General features: G+C 60.8%; 1 protein-coding gene across 1 annotated transcript; it reads left to right on the top strand.

The window, feature by feature from the left end:
* Window positions 1-225: 225 nt before the first annotated feature.
* On the top strand, window positions 226-23,476 carry Espnl (espin like). The gene is made up of 9 exons (XM_070019948.1): window positions 226-519; window positions 1,513-1,703; window positions 2,350-2,536; window positions 3,248-3,430; window positions 11,731-11,862; window positions 17,547-17,661; window positions 19,409-19,512; window positions 20,273-20,473; window positions 21,887-23,476. Exons 1-9 carry the CDS (start codon window positions 226-228, stop codon window positions 23,474-23,476), a joined length of 2,997 nt encoding a protein of 998 aa, XP_069876049.1.
* Window positions 23,477-24,529: the final 1,053 nt, after the last annotated feature.

Here is a 24,529-nt window from a genome sequence, read left to right as displayed (position 1 = left end):
CATTCCATACTCCACAGCCCAGGCACCTAACCCCCCCAGGAGTGGCGTGGGTAGAGCCGATCCCCAAGACCTGTCCCCCACCCCCCGCCCCCGCCGCCCCGTGACTGCCTCCCATCTGCCCTGCGCACTGTTATCGGGTAACCAGAGATGGCTGCCGCGTCCACGCCTGAAACAGGAAGCCCTGTCAGCCTCTGCACAGCCTCCACCAAGAGCCAGTGCCAGAGGATGGAGGAGCGGCAGGCACTGGTGGCCTCCAGGGATGGGGACGTGGCCACCTTGGAGCGGCTGCTGGAGGCCGGTGCCCTGGGCCCGGGCATCACCGATGCCCTGGGGGCTGGCCTGGTGCACCATGCCACCCGAGCCGGCCACCTGGACTGTGTCAAGTTCCTGGTGGAGCGAGCCAAGCTGCCCAGCAACCAGCAGGCCCACAATGGGGCCACACCAGTGCACGACGCTGCCGCCACGGGCAACCTGGCTGAGCTGCGCTGGCTGGTCCGAGACGGGGGCTGCGGGCTGCAGGTGAGCAGGAACGGGGCAGCCAGGGCGGAACAAGGGAGGGCAGGCCCACGTCTGGCCCCAGCCTCGTGGCTCCAGGCTGTGTTTTCCTCAGGTACCTCTGCCTCCTGCCCTTCCCTATACCCAAACAGCACCAAGGTCTGTGTGGATTCCAAACTGTGTTGACACCATTTGGCTTGGTTTGCATGCCCACCAGGCTGAGGCCGGGGAACCGTTTTGGCTCCTCCACTTCCCTCCCTCAGCCTGAACTTGCCAGCCTTCCCAGTGCGGTCTCACCAGTGTTTCTGGTCAGAGGTGGTCCACAGGGCCTCTTTCCCAAAGGGCCCAGCAATGCAGAGGTGCAGAGGGACTCCGCTCAGAGCTGGGGCCCCGATGGCACAGGTGGGCTGTGGGGCAAATGAGCGTCAGTGCCCGTCCCGTCCGGTGTGCCCAGCTCCCCCGTGCACACATCCAGCAAGAGAAAGCCCCTGGGTGACATGGTCCAAAAAGAAGTGCGCTCTTAGCTGATGTAGGCAACTGTGACCTCTGTGCGTCTCCTGTGTGATGGGAGGAGGGCGGAGGAGGCCCTGGGCCACGGCGCTGGCCTCGCTCGCGGAGCACAGGGCAGGCACGGTGGCCGGGGCCCCACAGGCCGTCACAGCACCTGCGCCTGGGCCTGCGCCAGCGCCCACCTGTCCACGCACAGCGCCCTCAGGCAGCGCTCCCCAGGCGGGAGCTGTCACCTGCAGAGATGTGCCCCCTGGCCTTTCCCGCTGAGGGCCGAGCAGGAGGCCACAGTGGCTTGGCTGAGTGGGAGGGGGACTGGGCCTTGGGGCGGGGAGGGGCCCCAGGATGTGGATGCCTAAGACCGGGGCCTGGCTGGGCCCACCTCTTCTCTGGCACGGTGCCCGGCCCACCATGGAGAGCAGCCTCGGGCAGCTGGCTCTGGCCATGCGGGCCCGGTCCCACCGGGCTGGCCAGCCTGCCACCAGCTCCCCGCCCTGCTGCTCTGTGCAGGACCAAGACGCGACTGGCGTGTCGCCGCTGCACCTGGCCGCGCGCTTCGCACACCCCGCGGTGGTGGAGTGGCTGCTGCGGGAGGGCCACGTGGCCACGCTGGAGACGCAGGAGGGGGCGCTGCCGCTGCACCACGCCGCCGTCAGCGGGGACCTGACCTGTCTGAAGCTGCTGACCGCGGCCCACAGCAGGTGAGAGCGTGGCCCTCTCCTCAGGGCCCTGGACCCGGGGAAGGTGCGCTGAGAAGGGCCAGGGAGCCCAGGTGCGTGGCTGCAGGTGGCCCAGTGGGTCTGAAGCCAGAGGGTGACAAGCAGGTGGGGTGAGGGGGGGCAGGGGCTCGGTCAGCCCCTGGGCCCAAGGACACCCTGCCGCTCACTCTGGGTTCCTACCCTCCGGGCGCCTGGGCGAGCCGGGCACAGCGGGCTGGGGCTCTGCCTCCCCCGGCAGCTCAGGGCACCTGGAGAGCAGCAGAGGGACTCCGAGACCCTGGGGGCCCTGGCAAGGGTCAGCTCTGTGTCCCCATGGGGGCAAGATTATGACCCTCCAATAATCTATGTGGGATACCTGAGCCCAGGCAAAGGAAAGGAGCCCCCTGTGCGGGCTCCAAAGCCCTGGACAGCAGCTGGAAGGAGTTGGGAAACAGTGTATAATGCTCAAAGGTCAGGCGTGAAGTCCCGATGAGCCATCCTCGGGTGGGAGGCTGCCCTCCCCACGCTGGTCATGGGGGACGGCGGGCACACGGGGCCAGCGGCAGACAGAGGACAGAGCGGTGGCTTGCCAGGCCAGCCCCGCTGGCATGGATGTGGGCACCAGCCCGCTGACGCTCTCCCCCTGCAGCGGCGTGAACCAGCGGACCCGCAGTGGGGCCTCCCCGCTCTACTTGGCCTGCCAGGAGGGCCACCTGCACCTGGCACAGTTCCTGGTGAAGGACTGCGGTGCCGATGTGTGCCTGCGCGCCCTGGACGGCATGAGTGCGCTGCACGCGGCCGCGGCCCGCGGCCACTACTCACTGGTGGTCTGGCTGGTAAGGACTCCCCGGGGGGGCATGCACTGGGGGTCAAAGCTCTGTGGACAGCGGGCCTGGGTGCCGCCGGGCGCTGGGTCGCTCAGAACGGCTGCGCTAGACCCTGACCACAGAGCCCACAGCAGCGAGGCCCCCCTGGTCTTTCCCAAGAGTCTGGTGGACACTCTCAGGCTTTGCGACCCCAGGTGCTCTGTGACCAGTGCCCCGTGGCCCGAGCCTGGCCCTGGCCACTCCAGACATGTCCTCAGAGTCCTGGACAAGTCACTTCACCTCTTCTGCAGAGGAAGCCATGAGAACTGAGAGGCCAGAGCCAGGGGGTACTTCCCCTTCCACAACGGAAGACGGGCTTGGGGTGGGGCTCACCGGGGTCCCGAGGGTCCACTGGTGATGAGCGATGGGGTGTGAGGCGGGGAGAGGGGAGAGCTCAGGATGGTCAGGAGGCGGCTGCACAAAGCAGGGCCCCAAGGCCCCAAGGCCGCACATGGCAGTTATGTGGGTTGAGATTTGGGTCCGTGGCATCTCCAGCTAAAAGCAACTGGGCTCGTGCTAGCCGTCCTTGTCACAGGACGCAGGGGACCGAACCGCGGTGGCCCTCGGCTCCCCAGGGATGGGGCCACTTCCCTGAAGACAATCCCACTGTGCTCAGAGTCCCCGGGCTTCTCCCTGGGCGAGGCGGCCTGTGCAGACCAGCTGTCCGCTCCCCCTTTCCAGGCCACGTTCACCGACATCAGCCTCACTGCTCGGGATAACGAGGGGGCCACGGCTCTGCACTTCGCCGCCCGGGGTGGCCACACCCCCATTCTGGACCGGCTGCTGCTGCTGGGTGCCCCCATCATGAGAGACTCGTGGGGTGGGACCCCCCTCCACGACGCAGCAGAGAATGGGCAGATGGAGGTACGCCGCCTCAGGGCTGTTGGGCTGGGGGCCCTTACACCGTCAGGAGCGTGCCCCAAGCTGAGCACTTCCTCCTGAAGTGTGCTGTTGAGCCTTCAAGGCAACCCTGTACAAGACGCATTACTTCTCCCCTTTCACTCATGGGTAAACTGAGGCACCGTGGGCCGGGCATGTGCTCAAGGTCAGAAGGCAGCACCAAGTGTCACACCTCCTGTGCTCGGGACGTGGCGTGGTGACTCCTCAGCCACAGGGCTGTGCTGTGAGTGGCCCAGCCACTTTGCTAGAATCCAAATCCCCTCCAACTCATGCACCTGTCCCGAAAACAACCTGTGAGCTCGGCTTGGGCAGGGGTGCTGTCTGCTGCGGTGGCTTGATGCTCAGCAGGTGAAAGCGATAGGCAGCTGGGACCACTGCGCAGCCTCACCAGGGCCGGCCCCGCCCCAGGAGCCCGGCCCCGCCCCCGCCCCACCCAGTGCCTACATGGACCCATTCACGGCCACGGTGTGGCTTCCATGGTTCCCAAAGCCCTGCAGCCGCAGCTGCCTCAGCCCAGCAGAGAGGCTGAGAGATGATGGACACTGCCCGCGGCTCCTGGTCCAGGCCAGGCCCGTCCCAGGCACCGTGGAGGGGTGGCCTGAGGACACTGTGCTCAGCACAAACCCACAGTGGCTGCGGCTCCAGGTGCTCAAATCTCAGCGGTGTCAGGTAAAGGGATGGCACCCAAGGAGCAGTCCCAGAGCCCTGCACAGCCGGGGGCAACAGGGAGACCCTGGCTCCGCCCACATCAGCGGCTGGAGGGCCTGACCTCCCGCCCCCAGCAGCCTCTCCATCGGGCCTCCTCTCCACCTGCCACGCTCCAGCTCTAGAAGGAAGTATGATCAGGTCTTGGTCATAAGTGAATTATGGGGGAGGCTTGTCCACTTTTCTATAAATCTATATTCTAAACTGCTTGAAATTAAGAATTTATATCCCTCCAGACAGGGTTGGAGGTGGGGGTGATGGCAAACCTGCCCTGGGAGGAGAAGGGGTCCAGGGGTGTGGCAGGGGACAGGGCCGCTCCTGTGTGCCTCAGGCATGGCCCCGACAGGCCAGGCCGTTGGTGGCAAGAGGGGCTCGGCTCCTCCTGAAAAGGTGGCCCAGGCACAAAGTTGTCCCTCAGAAGCCAAATCTTTGCACAAGCGCAACACTCGGGAGGATCCCCTAGCTCCCAGCATGAAGATAACCCGCAACCCAGGCCCCAGGGCAGGCAGGGAGGGGCTCTGTCATTCAGTCCTGTCATTACCGACTCCAGAGCGCACAGAAGCTCCCCGCCCCCACTGGTTGAGTGAACCAAGGGCTGGGGCGACCTTAAGGCAACAAGTCCTGGCTTCATCCCCAACAACTAGCACTCCCCCCAAAAATAAAACCCAGTTATCTGAGGGAAATCAGAGACCTCACATTATCTGATCCATAAATATTTTAGCAAACCTCTTCCTGGGAGGCATGTACTTCTTTAAAATCACACCGCAAACCATGATCACACCTACAAAACAACCCACGATAATTCCTGAGAATTAACTAGTATCCAGTCGGACACCTGACGGCGGCCAGGCCCTCATGTGTGCATCTGTGAAATCTCCCTCCACTCCTCCAAGAAATGTGGGAACATGTGCTCCCCTCCTGCTGTTTAACATAGATCCTTATTTCAAGCAGTTTAGAACAGGTTCAGGATGCTAAGAAACGGAGACTGCAGTGCACTACCCGGGACCCCCATCCGTGGATGTTATAAACAAAATCCTGCCTTCCTCCAGATGGCCTATCTTTCCTTCGTGTCTGTCTGTCCAGGAGCCCAGCCAGGACACAGCACAGTGTCCAGGTCTGCTCAGGCGCCTCTTGGTGGCAACAGCTGTTTCCACATTTTAAAAACAAAACTCCAGCCAGGCATGGTGGTGCACACCTATAGCCCCAGCACTGGGAGGGCTGAGGCGGGAGATCGCACTTTCCACACCAACCTGGGCCGCCTAAAGAGACCCTGTCTCAAAGACCCAAGACAAAACAAGCACACAGTTGGTGCTGCCATAGTCTCTGAAGGAGCTGAAATGGCTTCCGTTCGTGCCTTGCTGTACTGCCTTGGGTGTAATTACCCAAGCACTGTAACTGTCGCTCAGAGCATATAACACTTGCCATCTCCTTGCTACGCCATTCAGCTGGGCGAGGGACATCCATACTGCTGTGCTCCCTTCCCGCTCTCCCATGCCCCATTCTCCATCCCCACCCCCTGGCAACCAGGTCGACTGCCTGTCCCCCTGAATTCCAAGACTCCAGGTACCCCAATAGGATGGAGGGCACAGTCTTTATTCTTTCATTTAGCACAGCATCCTCAAGGCTGTGAGGTAGTCTAGGTGAGGATTTAAGACGGAGCAATAGTTCATCGTGTGGCTGCTTTCCTCTTCATCGTTCATCTCTTAGTGGGCACCTGGTGCTTCCACCTCGTGGCTGTTGTCAGTGGTGCTGCTCTGTACCCTGGATGTACATCCAAGGTAGAACAGCTGGACCTGAGCTGATCACTTCGGTGTTAAGCCAGCATTGCATGCTCAGAATAAATGCAGCTCGATCCTGGTAGCTTTTTATATGCAGTTGAGTTGCTAACATTTTGTTTAGTACTTGAACTCCATATTCATGTGTGTGCGTGTGTGCACGTACACATGTGCACACACGCACACACCAGTCCTAAGGCTTGAACTCAGGGCCTAGGTGCTGTCTCTGGGCTTTTTGCTCAAGGCTGCATCTTCCCACTTGAGCTACAGCTCCACTTTTGGCTTCTTGCTGATTAATTGGAAATAAGAGTCTTGTGGGCTTTCTTGCTTGGGCTGGCTTTGAACTGTGATCCTCAGATCACATCCTCCTGAGTAGGATTACAGACATAAGCCACCAGTACCCAGCCTTTGTTGAGTTTTTGAGAGGGGTGTTTTCCCTGCTCATTTCTGGCTTGTTTCCGTGTTCCTTGACTGCTAAGCTGTGTGTCCTAGGGTTTTGTAATTCATCAGCTAAAATAGTTTCTAATTTTCTGGTCTTTATTCTTCCTTGCCCCTTCGACTTACTTGAAGGTGCTTATTAATTTTTAAACATGATGGTTCAGAAATTAAGTCTGTTACTGATTTCTCTTGGATTACACTGTGGCCAGAAAATATTCTCTAATAATTCCAACCATTTGATCTCTGTCATTAGCTACTTTGTAAACGTGCATGTGGACGTTGTTTTGTAAATATTTAGCATGTCTGTGAAAAGACTAGAGTCTGTGGGTTGTTTTGTATGTGTCTGTCAGCTGTGTTCACATTCAATCACATGTATGTGACATGTACAGATTTTTATGTTTTATCCAGACTGCTGAGTCAGGGTGCTGATGTTTGGAGGTGACTGGGTTCCTGTGTGTCCCTGTGAACCTGCATTGTTGTATGTGTTCCACCCTAATGAAGTGTTACTGCAGATCTGTATTTCTATCGACCTGTAGTACCATAAACCTGTAGTATCACAAAGTGCTGCAGACCTGTGGTTCTGTAGACCTACAGTACTGCACATCTGAGGTTTTATAGTCCTGTAGAGCTCTAGACCTGAGGTAATGCACACCTGTGTTTCTGTAGACCTGTGTTTCTATAGACCTGTGATACTGTAGACCTGTGATTCTGTAGACCTGTAGTGTTGTGGGCCTGTAGTACTGTAGACCTGTGGTTCTGTAGATCTGTAGTGCTGCAGATCCTTCCCATTGCTTAGTGGCATAGTAAATCTTATTCCATCTTTAACTTGCTGCCCTTTGAACCCTTATATTTAAATCTTTAAATGTTTAATACCTACATCTCTGCTAGTGACACACAGTCAGATCAAATATATTCCATTGTTCTGACCTCTTTCTATTGCAATAGCTGGTATAGTTACTGATATTTAGGCGCTTGTTTTGCCCTTCCATCCATCATTTCTAATTTGTGTTGTCTGCCTTTCCTTTCCTTATCTCCTGGCAGACATTCATAACTGCAGAGGGAATGTTTTTGGCGGTTTTGTGTGTAGGTAATAGAAGTGTAGCCTCAGGCTTTCATCTACCTTTTAGGATCTTTATTGTGTGTGTGCCAGTCGTGGGGCTTGAACTGAGGGCCTGGGTGTGGTCTCTAAGCTTTTTTCTCAAGGCTAGCATACTACCACTTGAGCCACAGCTCCATTTCTGGCTTTTTGGTGGTTAATTGGAGGTAAGAGTCTCCAGTCTTACCTGCGTGGGCTGCCTTTTGCAATCCTCACATCTTAGCCTCCTGAGTAGCTAGGATTACAAGCATGACTTACCAGGGCCCTGCTAGATGTGTGGTTCCAATTCAACAGCATTTCTCTGCCTTTCTAATTCAAGGATTAACAGCTCTGTGTGTGTGTGTGTGTGTGTGTGTGTGTGTGTGTGTGTGTGTGTGTGTGTGTGTGTGTGTGTGTGTGTTTAATGTTCTATTGTGTATATTGAGAGAAAATAGCATTTTGTTTCATTCAGCTCTTTGAAAACAGTGTCTCCGGTGGTAATGCTAAGCTGATATTTGAGCTTTCCGTTCTGGTGGTTGAATCTGCAGTGACTCTTCTACGGTATTTGAGGGGTCACTACAAAAGCTGCTTGTAATCATGATTCAACTACAAGTGAGCTGTGGCAAAGATTGCTGTTGAGCTCATCAATTAATGAGGAGCTAGTAATCCGAAGTGACTGTGTGGCACTGATAAGGAATGCTGGCTTCTCAGTGGGGCAGAGAGACACAGGTCATTGGTCACAGCCACCTCCGCCCTCCGGGCCTACTCTCTCGCCTTCCTGTGACACAGGCCCTGCACAGGGAAGGCTTCACACGCCCGCAGAGCTGGCAGCTCAATGGTGGTAGACAGAACCCAACAGAACTCCAGGTCTGTTGGCCTGCTTCTCTGCCCCCCTCTGCAGTTCCCTGTGGGCCATCTGACCTGTTACACTCCCAAGTCTGTGCATGGGCAATACTGCCACCCCCCAAGGCCCTGTTAGGACGGCACTGGGGTCTTCCCAGCACTGCGATCCTCAGGGATCCTGAGCCCCCTGGGGCAGAGCGCCACGGAGGGCACAGGTCCAGAAGCCAGGGGTGTGGGCTACGCGGGGCTGCTTCCTGTCTATGACTTCTGGGAACGTACTTTCCTTCCCTGTGCTCACCTCCTGGTTCATAAACCTGTGCAGTGGAGATGCCCTGAGAGTCTGTCTGCACTAGGGTCTGGTGAGAGCGAGGCTCACCGAAGGCCTCACGGACATCCCACTCAGACACGCCCGGACACGGGGACACAGTGGTCCCACAGTCCCCCTTGGGGCTTTGGCTTTTTCCAGAAAGAGCATGGAGGCTGTGGGGAGAGCACAGGTGGGCAGGGCAGAGGCGGGTCTTGTAGGCCTGGGCCAGGCCGTGTTCAATTGTTTGTGAATAGAACACTTTAGCCACAAAGGTCCCACTTTCTTCTTCCTCCCTCCTTCTTGCAGCTCAGGCTTTCCAAGTGGCTCACTCTCCCAAGACTCCTGCAGGCAGCTGCTGGAAAGTCACCGCCCTACTCCGTTCCTCCCTGTACCCTTGTCTATCTTCAGTGCTGAAGAACGTCTGCTGGGAATGGAATGCAGCCTGGGCATTTCCAATCACTCTTTAGTGCTTTGAAAATCGCATTGGGGCCAGGCACCTGTAATCCTAGTTACTCAGAAGTCTCAGAGCTGAGGATCGCAATGCAAAGCCAGCACCAGCAGAAAAGTCTGTGAGACTCTTATCTCCAACTAACACCAAAAAGCCACAAGTGGAAGTGTAACTCAAATAGTACAGTAACAGCTTTGAATGAAAAAGCTCAGGGACAGTGCCCAGGCTCTGAGTTCAAGCCCCAGGAGACACCACACACACACACACACACACACACACACACACACACACACACACACACACGCATGCACACACACGCACACACACACACACACACACACACGCACATGCACACATGCATAGTTATTCATTGTCTTCTGGCCTCTGCTGGCTGCTCTGTGTTTATCCAACATGGGGTTCCCTGGAATTCTTGGGTTTGTGCTTTGGTGTTTGCTGACTACTTTTTGAAGATTCTCAGCCATTATCCTGAGCTACCCTGTGCTCCCCCTCGGCTACCCTCGCTTCTGGCATTCGTAGTGTATGTATGTCAGCCCTTACTCTACTCTACCTCCCTCACTGCGGTGAAGCACATGAGATTGTCGCAGCTTACAGGGAGGAAAGGTTTATTTTCATTCTCCTCTGAGCTTGTGGTCCATGGTTGTTCGCTCTTGTGGCTTTGGGCCTAGCCACTCAGCACATCACAGCGGAGTACATGGTGCTGAGCCCGGTTCACCACAGTGTCCGTCAGCTCGGCTCCCTCAGGGTGCCTGGGAAGCACAGGTGGACGGCGCCAGGGTCCCAGGGTCCCCTCTAAGGACATGCCCGGTGACCTCACTTCCTCCCGCCAGGCCTGCCTCCAAACCACAGCAGGAATTGCCCGCTTCCTTGTCTTCATCTTTTTGGCTCTTTCTGCTGTATCTGGGTTGCTTCTTCTGACCAGTTTTCCCTACTAACTGTCGGCAAATATGGTGGGTTTTAACTCAGAGCTCCACATTTGCTCGCTAAGCAAGCACTCGACTGCTGAGCCACGGCTTCAAGCTCTTTTTTGTTCTGGTTAGTTTTTAAATATGCTTCAAAATAACCTTGCTCGATTACTGCCTGGGTGCATACCTGGGCCACAATCTGCCTATTTTAGACTTCCCATCATTGTAGGATGACAAGTACATCCCCTCATGCCCCGCTTCTTCTGTGGAGGTAGAGACTCAGACTGCTCTGCCTGGACAGGCATGGAACCAAAATCCTTCCGACCCCAGCCTCCCAAAGGTGGCTGGGAGAACAGGCTTGAGGCTTTGTGCTCAGCTGATATCACCTCGGTCTATAATTTCACACCTACATTTTCAAGTTTGGATTTTATTTCTTTGAATGTCATAGGTACAGTGGTTTTACAGTCTGTCATTTCTTGTCTTTGTGGAGTAAGCCTATTTCTCACTCTTTTATTTCCTTGTATTGCAGATTTTTATTGATTAGAGGACAAACATTATAACTGAAAACGACCTATAGGTGTAGTTGGAGGCTTGACCTGATCTACCAGTCACATGTGGGAGACACAATCCATGGCCTCCACTGGGCTGGGAACGGGCCATCTCCTATAGCCCCACAGGTTGAAAAGTAGTTCTCATACTTTTATTTACTTACTTTTCTGGTATATGGAGGAGCATATGTGTGTGCGTCTGTGTGTGTGTGTGTGTGTATACATGCGTGTGCTTGTGTGCTGGTGATATTAATTGTGTTAGTTTTTGTTTGTTATTTTTCAGACAGGGTGTCACTGTGTAACCCAGGCCAGCCTTGAGCCCTGGGTTCTTTTTGGCAGTACTGAGGTTTGAACCAGGGGTCTTGTGCTTGCTACTACTTGAGCCACAACTCCCACCCTAACCTTGACTTCCAGGTCCTCATTCCTCTTTCCAGGTACTTTGGTGACAGACACCCACCATCCTGCCTGGCTGTGTTCTCACATCTTTAAACCACTAGAGAAAAAATAAAGCCGATGAATAATTCATGACACACAAGAGTCATCTAAAGTTATCATCTCCGGCTCAGTAAATAAGACTTCCTTGGGGCACAGCCATGCTCAGGTTTGCCTGTCGTCCAAAGCTGCCTGGGCCTCAGGCTTGGCCCTCAGCCTGGTGTCCTTCTGCCTTGAACTACACTAGGAGTCCCAGGGCCCACACCTCGAGTAGCTGTGGCCTGGGGCTCGGGTGAGGCCGCTGAGAGAGCTGACCCTCCTAGGGCGGCACCTCCCTGACCCGCAAGGCTTGAGTCTGGTCCCTCGGGCTGCCTCAGTGCCCACCCTCCTCCCCCAGGGAAATGGTGCTCCATGCCAAGGGGGAATCACACAAATGAAACCCAGGCTGCCGGTGACGCCTGGGGCTTCGGGTGGTGCCACCTGCTGCCATCCTGCCAGGGCCCTGGCACCCGCACACCCAGGACACACCCGCACACCCGTCCCTCCAAACAGGACACTCTGTGGCCCACTTCTAAGCCTTGGTTCCCTTGTAAGCCGGGGCAGCGGTAGGGTGAGACCTGGGGGCCCCGGGCAGGTCTTCGGTTCCCGTGGCCCAGATGCAAGTCCCTCCCCTCGTTCAGGCAGCCTGTTTCCACCCGTGCTGCTGAGCCAGGGAAGCGCCTGCTTGGGCACTGAGCTGCAGGAGTGACGGCGCCTCTCCCTCCCCACAGTGCTGCCAGACGCTGCTCTCCCACCGCGTGGACCCCTCCCTGCGGGATGAAGACGGGTACACGGCGGCCGACCTGGCGGAGTACCATGGACACCAGGACTGTGCCCAGTACCTGCGGGGGATGGCCCAGCCAGTAAGGCCTTAGGGGCTCTGTCATTCTGGGGGTGGACCCAGGCTCTGTCATCCTGGGGGTGGACCCAGGCTCTGTCATCCTGGGGGTGGACCCAGGCTCTGTCATCCTGGGGGTGGACCCAGGCTCTGTCATCCTGGGGGTGGACCCAGGCTCTGTCATCCTGGGGGTGGACCCAGGCTCTGTCATCCTGGGGGTGGACCCAGGCTCTGTCATCCTGGGGGTGGACCCAGGCTCTGTCATCCTGGGGGTGGACCCAGGCTCTGTCATTCTGGGGGTGGACCCAGGCTCTGTCATTCTGGGGGTGGACCCAGGCTCTGTCATTCTGGGGGTGGACCCAGGCTCTGTCATCCTGGGGGTGGACCCAGGCTCTGTCATTCTGGGGGTGGACCCAGGCTCTGTCATTCTGGGGGTGGACCCAGGCTCTGTCATTCTGGGGGTGGACCCAGGCTCTGTCATTCTGGGGGTGGACCCAGGCTCAGCCAACACCCCACGGCCGCCCAGTGAGCTGCAGTGTTTGCTGCACCCATCTCGCACTGAAGTGCTGTCAGGGGCGAGGGCCTGGGCAGGACCATGCAGTGCCACAACTGGCCAGTGCTCTGGGGCGGGGCCAGGGAGGAGGCTGGGGCGGGGCCAGGGAGGAGGCTGGGGCGGGGCCAGGGAGGAGGCTGGGGCGGGGCCAGGGAGGAGGCTGGGGCGGGGTCAGGGAGGAGGCTGGGGCGGGGCCAGAGAGGAGGCTGGGGCGGGGCCAGAGAGGAGGCTGGGGCGGGGCCAGAGAGGAGGCTGGGGCGGGGCCAGAGAGGAGGCTGGGGCGGGGCCAGGGAGGAGGCTGGGGCGGGGCCAGGGAGGAGGCTGGGGCGGGGCCAGGGAGGAGGCTGGGGCAGGCTGGAGGCGCAGGGCTGGAGAGAGGCTATAACTGGGCCCCGGCTGAAACCTGGTCCAGGAAGACGCCATGCGTGTGACTCAGAGCATCATGTGAGGCTTGTGGTATTCAGGTGGGACCAGGCCTGGGCCCGCGTGGTGAGCTTATCTAAGCACCCGGAAGCACCCTGCCACTCACTGCCTGGCCTCTGTTTCCCCACGTCTCCTGCCCATTTCCACACTGCAGGGACAGGGGTCTTGCTGCTCTGCTACGCTCCCCTCAGCAGTAGGCACAGCTGGGCAAGTGTGAATGAGCCAATGAAGCAGGGAGAGTCCACAGAGGAGCAGATGGGCAGGTGCCGGCGGACAGAGGAGAGGGGGGCAGCGGAAAGCAGGGGACTGGGGTGGGGGGCAGAGGAGAGGAAGGCAGAAGAGAGGAGGTCAGAGAGAGGAGGGCAGAGGGGCTGGCTGGAAAGGGCCACACCAGCAGTTTGGTGACACAGCCAGTGCTTCCGCAGCCCTGCACGGTCCCCACGTCCTGTCCAGTCCAAGGTGGTGACAGCACCCAACCAGCCCAGCCCGGCAGTCTGTATGCCAAGTGACATCCCCGCCGTGCGGCCCTCACGCAGTCATAGCCAAGAGTCCCACCCTGACGCCACCTTAACCCTGCGCCGGGCCTGCTGCAGCTCAGACGGCTCCCAAGGCCCGGGGACCCGAGCCCGGGCTGGTCAAGGAGGAGCGAATTCCTTTCAGTTACTGTGGTTGTTGTCTGGTGAACGATCTTTCTTCCTGGGCAGAAGCTGGTTTCTAGATGGGCTGCCTGTCACAGGCCCCGCACCCGGGGTCACGGGCTGCCAAACTCCCGCGTCCTCCCGGCTCAGGCCCCACCTGGATGGAGATGGGGTTGGGGGATGGGGAGGATCCACAGTCCCTGCCACAGGCCTGTCACAGCCTCGCACTGTCACAGGAGGCCATCTAGCCAGCCTCTGCCGTGCCTTGCCCTTCCTCTGGGGGAGGCGTCCAGACACCCCCAGGCTGAGGGGAGCCAGCCCAGCCCAGGCTTCCTGGGGTTCTGGTACTGGTTGTCTCCTCGGGGTCACTACGATGCCAGGTGACAACTTTCCACCCGCCTGATGGCGTCCGGTCCCCCCACCCAACCGTGACATCAGGCCTCCACTTCCTGCTCTCTGCAGCCCTTCCTGCCCACATCCAGGCGCCCACCCAGCCCTGCAAGCCCTGGCCCTTGGCCTTGGCTCACAGCGGCACGTGGTTCACAGCCATCCGGACCTCAGGGTTTGGACTGCACCCCGGCCCCCGTGTCATCTCCGTTAGACCTGCACAGCAACCACCAGGGGTACTGGGCTCTGCCTGGAGTTGCCCCCTGCCCAGACCTCCGCCTCTGCTCACAGGGCGGGGCGCGGGGCGCGGGGCGCAGGGTGCGGGCCGGCAGGTGCGGGCCGGCAGGGCAGTGCGCACAGCCCAGCCTGCTGCAATATTGATGGAAACGCGATACACATAGGTGGCCGGCACCCGTCTCCCTGTCCCCTGGAGGAGGTGGGGACATCCGCCATTTGCCCCTGCTGCCACAGCCTGAGCTGCCCCGGGACTGGGACTGCTGGGGTGGGAGGGGGCAGAGCCTGTCAGTGCTGAACCCTGCCCTGCGGGGGCCGGGGAGGGGGCCCGTGGGAGGCCCCTTCACTGTCCCCCTGTGACGGGTCTGGGGGGCTTCAGCTCCCTAGCATGGGGCCCACGTACACCCCCAAAGGCCAATCTTGCCCCTCCCTCTGCAAGGTGAGGGGCTGGGCCACCTCCCAAGGACCCCCAAAGCAGACCCTGCTCCCCTCCCCCTCGCTGGCTGATGGCTGCGCTGCCTGGGCATCCCGTAGGCCTCTGTGCACGCAGGACAGGCCCCAGCACCGGCCCGCGAGCTCACCCACGTGTGTACTCACTCCTGCGGGATGGAATTGTGCCTGCTGGACCCCTGGGCTGACGTGCTGCGCGACGCTGAGCCTCGGCTCCCTGTCAAGGTTCAGGACTGGAGAGCCTGTCCCGCAAGCTCGGTGGTGGCAGTCTCACGCGGGCTCGTCCCCTCCCCAAGGGGAAGGAGCCGGGCTCTGCCCTGGGCAGGTGGGAAGATGGAGCCCAGAGAAGAGCAAGGGGCTTCCCTGGACCGCGTCCTGTCTGGGGAGCGGTAGGGCCAGGCTGTCCGGCCAGTAATCCAATCTCAGCCTCGGGGACGGTGTCCAGACCCAGCTTCAGGTCATGATTTTCTCGCCCGGGTGGCATTACAGGCTGTAACCCGGCTCGCACGGCCGCCCTGGATGTATAATGCATGGCAGGCCGGCGATGCTCAAATCTCACCAAAAACAAGGCCTGAGGTGGCAGGCCTGCGGCCAGGGGGACCCCAGACTCACGGGGCCCGGGCCGGGACGCAGGCAGGTTTGCTGGGCAGCTGTGAAGATCCAAAGATGGACTGACACTGGCCCTCCTGCCCATCCTGAGGACCATCGAGGGGCAGGTGCGTGGTGATGGGGCAGGCCTGGCCAGCAGCTCCCAGCAGCTCCACACCTCAGCAGCCAGTTCACAGACGGGGACATGGAGGCTCACAGACGGGGACATGGAGGCTCACGGATGGGGGCATGGGGCCTCACGGATGGGGCATGGCGGCTCTGTGGCTTCTCAGTGGGGAGTAGAGTGGGGTTTAAGCCAAGGCCCCAAGAGTGGTCTGAGTCTCCAGGCTGCAAGGACCACACTAAGAGACCATTTCCCCAGCTCGGGCCAACTCCTGCCTCTGCTGTCCTGCCATCCGGAGGTGAGCACTGCTGGCCTAGCCAGGCCGCGCTTCCCCGCGGGTGAGGTGGTGAGAGGCTTCAGTCGGGGGGAGGGGCCTGAGACCCCAGCAGGACCCTTGTCTCCCCAGTCCCAGGCAATACAATTGGTGTCCAAGTGGCTGGACCCCGTGGACTTGTGTCTCAGCCAAAGAGCAGAAGTCCGGGACCCTGTTTTAGAGCAAGTAGCAAGCAGGCCCGCTGCAGTCTCTTGGGCTGCCCTGCACGCATCCTTGCGGGGGCCCAGGGCAGTGTGCAGGCTTTGCCCTCGTGGTGGGAACACGCAGACCCGCGGCACTACCCCTGCCGCTCTGGCACCCTGCATGCAGGAGACCACCGAGGGCCTTGGGCTGCCAAAGCCAAGGCCGCTGGGCTCAGCAGAACCCTGATCCAACTCTCCTATCCACATGCAGGACTGTGCAGAAGCTCTGCACCCCTCTCCGAGCCTCAGTGACCCCACTGGAGTGCTGGCTGGACTGTGGACGGGGGGTTCATCGGGTTGGTCTCTTCTTGAGGGGCGTGGAGCTGGACCCAAGGGTCCACCGTGGCCCCCGTGTGGGGGAGGGCTGTGGATCTGTGGTAAGGGATCGCCTGTGCAGCCCCGGCCCGCCTGGCCACCCGACACCTCGGCCTTCAAATATTAATGTGACACCTGCCGCTCCTGGGGGCCGCAGCGCCCACAGCCCCTGACACCCCGGCATGGCCGCGGCTCCCTGCACTGCGCTGCCTAGGGCCGGCTTCTGACGGTCTCCTAGGCCGAGTCTGGACGGAGGCCCAGGGCTGGGGCCTCTGGGCCGCTGCGGATCCCTGGAAGAAGGTGCGTGGGGCCAGGCAGATGGGGGTTCCGGCGGCGTGCCCTTCCCTGGGACCTGGTGGGCTGAGTTGTGGGTGGGGGGGGCAGGTGGGCGCCGAGGCCGGGGGTGCGGGCAGTGCGGGCGGAGTCGCAGTCAGGACCCATGCAGAGAGTAACCTCGAAGGCAGATGCGAGTATGAGCTTCAGCCCCAGCCCCAGCCCCAGCTCATGATTCGTTCGGTGGCCTCGCGCCGTACATCTTGCATCGGCGCTGGTTTGAGCTGGGGCCAGGGCTGCCCCAGTACCGGACCCAGATCCCTGACCCAGTCCTACGGTCTTCTAGGGTCCCCCTGCTGAGAGACTCCAGTCTGATGGTTGGGGGACACTTCGAGGGAGCTGGAGGCAGGGCAGCAGATGGGCATCAAGATTGTGCTGGCCCTCCAGAGCCGGGCATCCATGGTTGGAGATGGGGGTCAAGTGGCCTCTCCCCTGACTTGAGGACCTGGAGAAGTCAGGGAGGCAGAGCAGGCCCAGCCCTGCCGCTGGGTCGCCAGGGACAGGAGCCTGGGCTTCTCTTGGTCAGGTGGCAAGACTGAGCAGGGCAGCATTTGGAGTCAAGGGCTCTTTCTGGCTTCCCACAGACAGTGGCCAAAGTCTGTAGAGGTGACCAAGGCCATGCCTGGGCCTGCCCCTCTGCCTGCCGGCCAGCCCAGCACCTCCCGGCCCCGCAAGCTGGCCTCAGCGGCCCTGCTGGAGGCGGTTGGGAAAGGGCTCACTCCCAAGCCAGGCCTGGTCTTGGCCTGGCACCCAGCGGCAGCAGGGCATGGGGAGAGATCCTCTGGTAGATCCTAGGCAAGGCATCTCTGCCTAAGGTATCGTCACAGCCACACTTAGAGGGCTGTGGAAAGTTCCGGGTGGACTGAGTTCTCCCTGTGACCAGTCAGGCCCTTCTCTTCTGAGAGGGTGGGCAGGCCCACCAGTCTGGGCACCCTCGTGGGAGGGACAGGGGCAGGACAGCTCGACTCCTAGGCCAGGCTCCGGACAAAGCAGCCAGGCCTTGGACCAGGGCTGGGGGTTGCAGGCAGGCGTGGGTACCCCACGCCTCATGCCCCCCCACCTCATGCCCACCTGGAAAAACTGGGATAGGCCCCAGTCAGGTCTACCTGGGCCTCTGCTGACCAGGCCCGTCCCCTCCCCCCCACTAGGTGCCGATCCTGATGACACCCCCACCGCCACCCTTCCCACCCCCTCCACTGTCTGCAGCAAGACTCTCTGTGGAGGATGGAGGAAGAGGGGGCTCGCAGCTCGGGAGCCCCCCACGTGAGTGCTCGGGCTTGCGCAGGACTGGCCTGCACAGAACTGGTGTGGACTGGTGTGGACTGGTGTGGACTGGTGTGGACTGGTGTGGGGGCCTCCTGAGGGGCTGCCACCGCTGCCACTTCTTCCCACCTTCTTTTGTCAGCTTGGTTGCTGTTTAAGGACTTTTACTTCATTTGCTTCTGGGTCTGGAGCGTAAACTCAGGATCTCTGCCTTTGAGCTTTTGTCAAGGCTAGCGCCACAGCTCTACTTTCAGCTTTTTGATCTTTGATTGGAGTTAAGAGTCTCAGACTTTTCCTGCCTGGGCTGGCTTCGAACCATGGTCCTCAGATCTCTGCCTTCTGAGTAGCTAGGATGACAGGTGTGACCACTGGTGCCTGACACTTGGTTGCTTTTTAAAGCACTGCACCACAGTGACTTGTCTTGAAGGGAATGGGCAGGCTGAGTGGGTCCCAGCTGCTGTGAGTCATTAGCAGGGGACAGCAAAGCCATTTGCCTGTGGCAGCCACTCACTAGAGACCAGTGACCAGCACTTACCAAACTGAAACAGGGTGGCCTGAGAAGTAGCACATGCCACGTGCAGTGGGGTTTTGCCTCTGCACGGGACACATGGCAGCTAAGTGATCATGGGGAGTGCATTGCCTATATGTGTGTCTGCAGGTACATGCGCACGTGTGTCTCTGTGTCTGCAGGTACATGCGCACGTGTGTCTCTGTGTCTGCAGGTACATGCGCACGTGTGTCTCTGTGTCTGCAGGTACATGCGCACGTGTGTCTCTGTGTCTGCAGGTACATGCGCACGTGTGTCTCTGTGTCTGCAGGTACATGCGCACGTGTGTCTCTGTGTCTGCAGGTACATGTGCACGTGTGTCTCTGTGTCTGCAGGTACATGTGCATGCATGTCAGTCTCTCTTTGGGGTTTTGTCTATGTGTACATGTGTGCAGGTATGTGTATGGACTATATGTATATACATGTGGTCTGTGTATACCTACACATGTGTTTCTCTGTGTGTGCTCTGTGTGTGTCTGGCCTGTTTGTGTGTGTGTCTCTGTGTGTCTCTGTATATTCTGTATGTTTGTGTGTCTGCAGGCATGTGTGCTTGTGTGTGTGTATGCCACTGTGTATCTAGATGCTGCATGTGTATGTGTCTTTGTGTGAGTGTGTGAGCGTGTGTGTGTGTGTGTATGTGTCTTTGTGTGAGTGTGTGAGCATGCGTGTGTGTGTGTGTGTCTTTGTGTGAGTGTGTGAGCGTGTGTGTGTGTGTGTATGTGTCTTTGTGTGAGTGTGTGAGCGTGTGTGTGTGTGTGTGTATGTGTCTTTGTGTGAGTGTGTGAGCGTGCGTGTGTGTGTGTGTGTGTGTGCCCAGGTCATAGTGTATACCTGTTTCTCTTGGGCTGTGGCACTGCTGTGTGTGTTGGTGCAGTGGGGGTTTTAAGGTCGGTGCAGGGACAACATTGGGGTCTGGTGTGGCCGCCACAGGTCCCTCAGCCTTAGGCCTCTGTCCAGCTGCAGGCCCAGTGGGGGGCAGGGAGTAGAATGCAGGCTGACAGGTGGCCAGGCCTGGCCCAGGCCCCACCGATGCCAGCGAGAAGCTTGGGGAAGGTGGTGTCTGCAGAGCCCCAGCCGCTCCAAGGCCAGGGTGCCTTCCAGGGCTCCGTAAGGTTAAGGGCTCTGAGGCTGAGGCTGGGCATCTCGGCCTCTGCCCTTCCTGTGCCACCCTCTGACTCCAGCTCCCCTTCTTGCCAGCAGCCGTGACTCTCAGCCCAGCCTGGCCCGGCCAGCCTGGCCCAAGGGAGCCACCAGCCAGCACAGCCTCCCCAGGGGCCACCACCAGCACTCCAGCCACCGCCGAGGTGCGTCTCTCAGCCTCCCTGCCCCTAGCCAATCCCAAAGCCCAGCCAGCCCCATGTGATCTTAGTGGGTCCAGGCCACGGTCCCCCCACCCCCAGCGAGGCCTCTCCTCTAGGACAGACTCCGGGTCTCGCCAGGGCAGCCGTGGCACCTCTGGTTCTGAGGGGATGGGAAATTCAGAAGCCATCGCAGAAAACGTGTGGCCCTTCTCCGTCACCCCGAGAGTTCCAGCACCAGGCCTTCACCCTGGTCCTGAACCCAGGGACTCTCCATGTCCCCCTTGGAAACTGCACCCAGCACAGAGAAGTAGCTGTCCATGGGCAGGCAGGCCTGGTGCCCACTCCTCCTGGGCCAGCCAGCACTGGGCCCTCCAGAGGAGGCCTGCTCCTCTGTCCAGCCCCGCTTTCCCAGTTCACAAAGTGGACCTCATATGAGTTTGAGAAGTGCCACTTGGTACTTGCCTCAGAGAGGGACCCCAGGGTCAGAAAGGTTCTGAGCAGTCCTGCAGTACTGGCTGGTGGCCAGAGCTTGGAGTCCAGCCGTGCCGTTTTTGCCCTTCTACATGGCACACGCTGCCCAGCCTTGAGGAGACGGTGCCTCCTCCCACATGCATCTGGACCACACGGATGGGTCCTTACCCTGGAGGGACCGGGGGCCAGGGAGGTGGCGGGGCTGTCTGTGACCCTTGCTACCCTCGTCCAGGGAACGTCCTGTTTGCACACCAGATGCTGATCTTGCTGGGTCTCCTCCTGCTCTGTACAGGGGGCAGAGATGGCGGCAGGGGAGGCCCCAGAGGGCCTCGCTGCCCTGCAGCTGGACATGCTGCCCTCGGGAGACCTGGACGGGCTGGTGCCCACGCAGGATGAACTCGGCCGGCCCATCCCGGAGTGGAAGCGTCAGGTGATGGTGCGGAAACTGCAGGCCCGCCTGGGCACAGGCCCCCTTCTGGATCCCGAGGCCCAGGTGTGCCGGGCAGGGGCGGGGCCCGGGTGGAGGGTGGGTGGGAGGCAGCTCCAGGAAGAGGAAGTGGAAGAGGTAGTGCCCCGGGCCAGGCCCTGAGCCCTGTGGCCTCAGCTTCTGCTTCTGCCACTGGAGGGGCCGACCAGGGTCAGCGGTTCTGAGCTGGGCGGGCTAGCCTGCTCTCTGACTTGGTGGGCTGCTGGCTGGCCCTGTGCTGGGCAGTGCCCTGGGCAGGGACAGACCAACTGAGAGGGAAGAGAGTGAGGAGCCCTGTGAGGGTTGGACCCAGGCATGCGCCAGGCAGAGCCAATCGCAAGTGCACAGGTCCAGAGGTGCAGAGGTGCAGTGCCCGCTCCGAGCGAGCTATGCAGTGGGAGCTGTCGGTGGCCCGAGTGAAGCACAGAAGAAAGGGCGGCTATTTCAGGGCCAGGGGGGTGTCAAAGGAGCCAGTGGAATCTGAGCAGAAAAGCAGCTGTGATTTGACCTGGGGTTTAACAGGATCCCTCGGCTGCCGTGTGGCAGTATTCTAGAAGTTGACCCTAGAGGCCTACACCAGCAGCTAATGTGGTTAAAACCCAACAACAGTAAGGACCTGACTCCACCCTGGCCCCAGCCACACCTGCTTCTAGACATGGGCAACTGATGGCACCGCACACTACGGCCCTTGGTCGTGTGGGTCTGCTGTCCCAGCCTGTCAGAGTGAGCTGAGAACTCTGGGAAATGGAGGTGGGCAGGCTGGGTGACTGGGGCGTTGGCTGTGGTCGGCTGGTGTGGGCCGGGCAGCTCTTGCAGGCCAACACGGCCCAGGGACTGTAAGGCAGAGTCTTGGGCCGCCACCCAGACAGGGACTGCAGGATCCTTTGGGGCGGGAGAGGCTCTGGGAGGAGGAAGCAGAGGGAAACGTGCTCCTCCAGACTCAAATTTTAACTTTTTTTTTTTTTTTTTTTGCCAGTCCTGGGGTTTGAACTCAGGGTGGGGGCACTGTCCCTGAGCCTATTTTGCTCAAGGCTCAACCATCTGAGCCACAGAGACACTTCCAACTTTTTCTGCTTATGTAGTACTGAGGAATCGAACCCAGGGCTTCATGCATGCAAGGCAAGCGCTCTACCACTGAGCCACCTTCCCTGCTCCACATTTTAACTCCTTTAAGTGCACTTGAACAATGTGTCTTTAGATCCAGAACGTGTTCTGACAAGCTGGAGGCCACTAGGCTAAGCTTCTAGAACCGTCAGCAGAGCAGCTCTGGGAAAACCCAGGTCAAATCTGTAGCCCTGGTTTACCCTCCAGGGCCAGGTCAGGGCCAGCTGGGGTGCAGGCTGGGGTCCGCAGGGAGCTCACGCTCGGCAGGGCAATGCTTCCTCCTGCGTGAGGCTCAGTGGGCCGTGGCCCAGCCAACCCTGTCCTCCCTGTGCCCAGGATGACGGCGGCGGCCCAGGACCCGGGGAGCCGGCCGCCTGGCGCTATTCCCAGGCCCACCGGGCCATCCTCGGCCCCTTCGGGGAGCTGCTGACAGAGGACGACCTGGTGTACCTGGAGAAGCAGATCGCAGACCTGCAGCTGCGGCGCCGCTGCGAGGAGTACGAGAGCGAGCTGGGCCGGCTGGCGGCCGAGCTGCAGGCGCTGCTGCCCGAGCCCCTGGTGAGGATCACGGTCAACAGCCGCTTCCTGCCGCGGCCCCCAGGGCCCGAGGATGAGGAAGCCCCGGCCCCGGCCGCGGAGCCCGAGGGGCTGGCGGGCGCAGAGAAAACGGGGCCCGGCGGGCAGCCCCTGCCGTTCTGGTGCAGCCACATCGCCCGCCTGGTACGCAGCTTGTCCCTGCTGCTGACAGGGGTGAACGGGCTGGGGCAGAGCGAGGGGAAGGCAGCCGCCCCGGGGCCTCTGGACACCTGCAGGGGGGCCCCGGCCGGTCCCCCCCGGAGCGACGCACAGCGGGAGATCCAGGAATGCGGGGTGAGTGTGCGAACGCTACGTGGCAACTTCGAGTTGGCCCCGGGCCTGCCCTGTGCTCTGAATCTGGGCCCCGGTGAGGCAGGGGCCCAGCCCAGGCCGTGCCCGAGAGGCTGCTGGCCGGTGGCCCCACAGCCCCGTGGTGGCCCGGTTGGAGGGGAGCCTGCACCAGGTGACACGGAGGAAGCCAGCGACTCGGGCATCAGCTGCGAAGAGGCCCCGTCGGAAGGGGCGGGGCCGGGCTCGGACCTGGCCAGCCTGCGCAAGGAGCGCATCATCACGCTCTTCCTCAGCCACTGGAAGAAGTCGGCCTACACGCCCGCCCTCAAGACGGCCGCCTGCCGGACCCTGGAGGTGCACCGCACCAGGAGCAGGGGGCAGGAGGCTGCCAGGAGCCCCGAGCCGCCCCCTCTGCCCAGCGAGGGGCCCCGGCTCAGCCACCTGTGGCAGCAGCGGGGCATCATCACCCACCTGCTGGGCAACTGGAAGGCCATCATGGCCCACGTGCCAGCTCGGCAGCTGCGGCGGCTGAGCCGGCGTCCCCGGGGCCCTCTGTCCCCCGAGCAGTTCCTGCCCCACGTGGACGGGGCCCCCGTGCCCTACGGCAGCCTCTCGCTGGACCTCTTCATGCTGGGCTACTTCCAGCTGCTGGAGTGCGACCTCCCGGCCGAGGAACGCAAGATGCGCCACCTGCTCTGCTTCGAGGTCTTCGAGCACCTGGGGGCCCACGGCTGGGAGGCCGTGCGCACCTTCCACAAGGCCGTGACCGACGAGGTGGCCTCCGGCCGCCGGGCCTGGACGGACGGCTTCGAGGACATCAAAGCTCGCTTCTTTGGCACCAGCCAGGGTCCCGCTTGGGACACGGAGCCTGGCCGGAAATTGGGACTGAGCCCGCTCAGGCCCCTGGCCCCGGCGGCCCTTCCTGGGCCCGCGGCCCCGCGGCTGCGGTCTGGTGCCCAGCAGGGCAGCTTCAACAATGAGGACATCTGTGGCTACATCGACCGGAGCTTCGCCTTCTGGAAGGAGAAGGAGGCGGAGATGTTCCACTTTGGAGAGTAAGGGCCGGCAGTGGCCTTCCCCGCGGGGCTCTGGGCAGGGCTGAGTTTTGTCTTCCTTTCCTTCCCCAGCCACTTGGGGGCCAGGCCAGCCGGGCAAGACCAGCGCTCCTCAGCCCGGTTTTCTTCTCTGAGCAGTGACCTGGAATCAGAATTCCTTCACCAGTGAGGACAGGAGCCCTAGGACCCGAGGAGGCCCTGACACCACTGGCCCCACACTGGGCAGCTGGCCATCCCAGCCCTGCTCACCCCCGACCCCCGGGATCTCTTTCCTGTGAACCTTCCTCGGTGCTCTGAGCCACCGGGATGGCCTGTCCCTCAGTTTCCCTGGTGCGGGAATGCCTGGACACATCGGAGCTCCGCACACCTCGAGTGTGCGCCCCGGGCCTCCCCAGCGCTGGGCTGCCGCGTGCCTGTCCTTTCCACCTGGGGACTTGGGACAGCTCTGGGCTTGGAGAGAGCAGCTCTCCGTGGGCAGGAGGCCTCCGCAGTTCCCTGGCTCAGGCAGATGGCCGATCACACACAGCTGCCCTCTGCGATGCAGCAGCAGGGACAGATGCCAGCAGCCCCACCGGCCTGCAGAGGACCAGCCCTTCTCCTGCCCCAGGCCTGTGGGTGGCACTGGGAGCCCCTGGGCCCTGGGAGAGCACTGCACGGGGGGAGGGGGGCGATGGAAGGGGCATGGGGGCGCCAGGTGGGTGCTTGGCGGGCTGCAGGAGTCAGGTGACCAGAAGCTGAGGCGGCGCCCTGGATGAGGGCCGTGGTTTGCCCCCAGCTCCCATGGCAGCAGGAGGAAGCGCCACCACCCGGGCTGTGGGTAGGGCCCTGGGCTTTGGGTGATAACCCCAACTGGTGGTGGGGGTCAAGGCTCACCGTGGCCACCAGCTGTGGTAGCCAGGCCCCTTGGGCAGAGGCAGCACAGGGCGCCGGGCGCCCCGGGGGTCCCCTGCAGAGCCCCCTCCGCCACACCACTGGGGGCAGGGACAACCCTGGGTGACTGGGGAGGGCCACAGACAGGCTGGGGGATGTGGCGAGGCAGAGCAGAGGGTGGCTGGGG

The sequence above is a fragment of the Dipodomys merriami genome, unplaced genomic scaffold (genome assembly GCF_024711535.1).
Source record: "Dipodomys merriami isolate MVZ:Mamm:240054 unplaced genomic scaffold, mDipMer1.0.p SCAF_1, whole genome shotgun sequence".
NCBI lineage: Eukaryota > Metazoa > Chordata > Mammalia > Rodentia > Heteromyidae > Dipodomys > Dipodomys merriami.
Note: the sequence above shows the minus strand (reverse complement) of the source record. Positions and strands in the feature narration are given on the sequence as shown.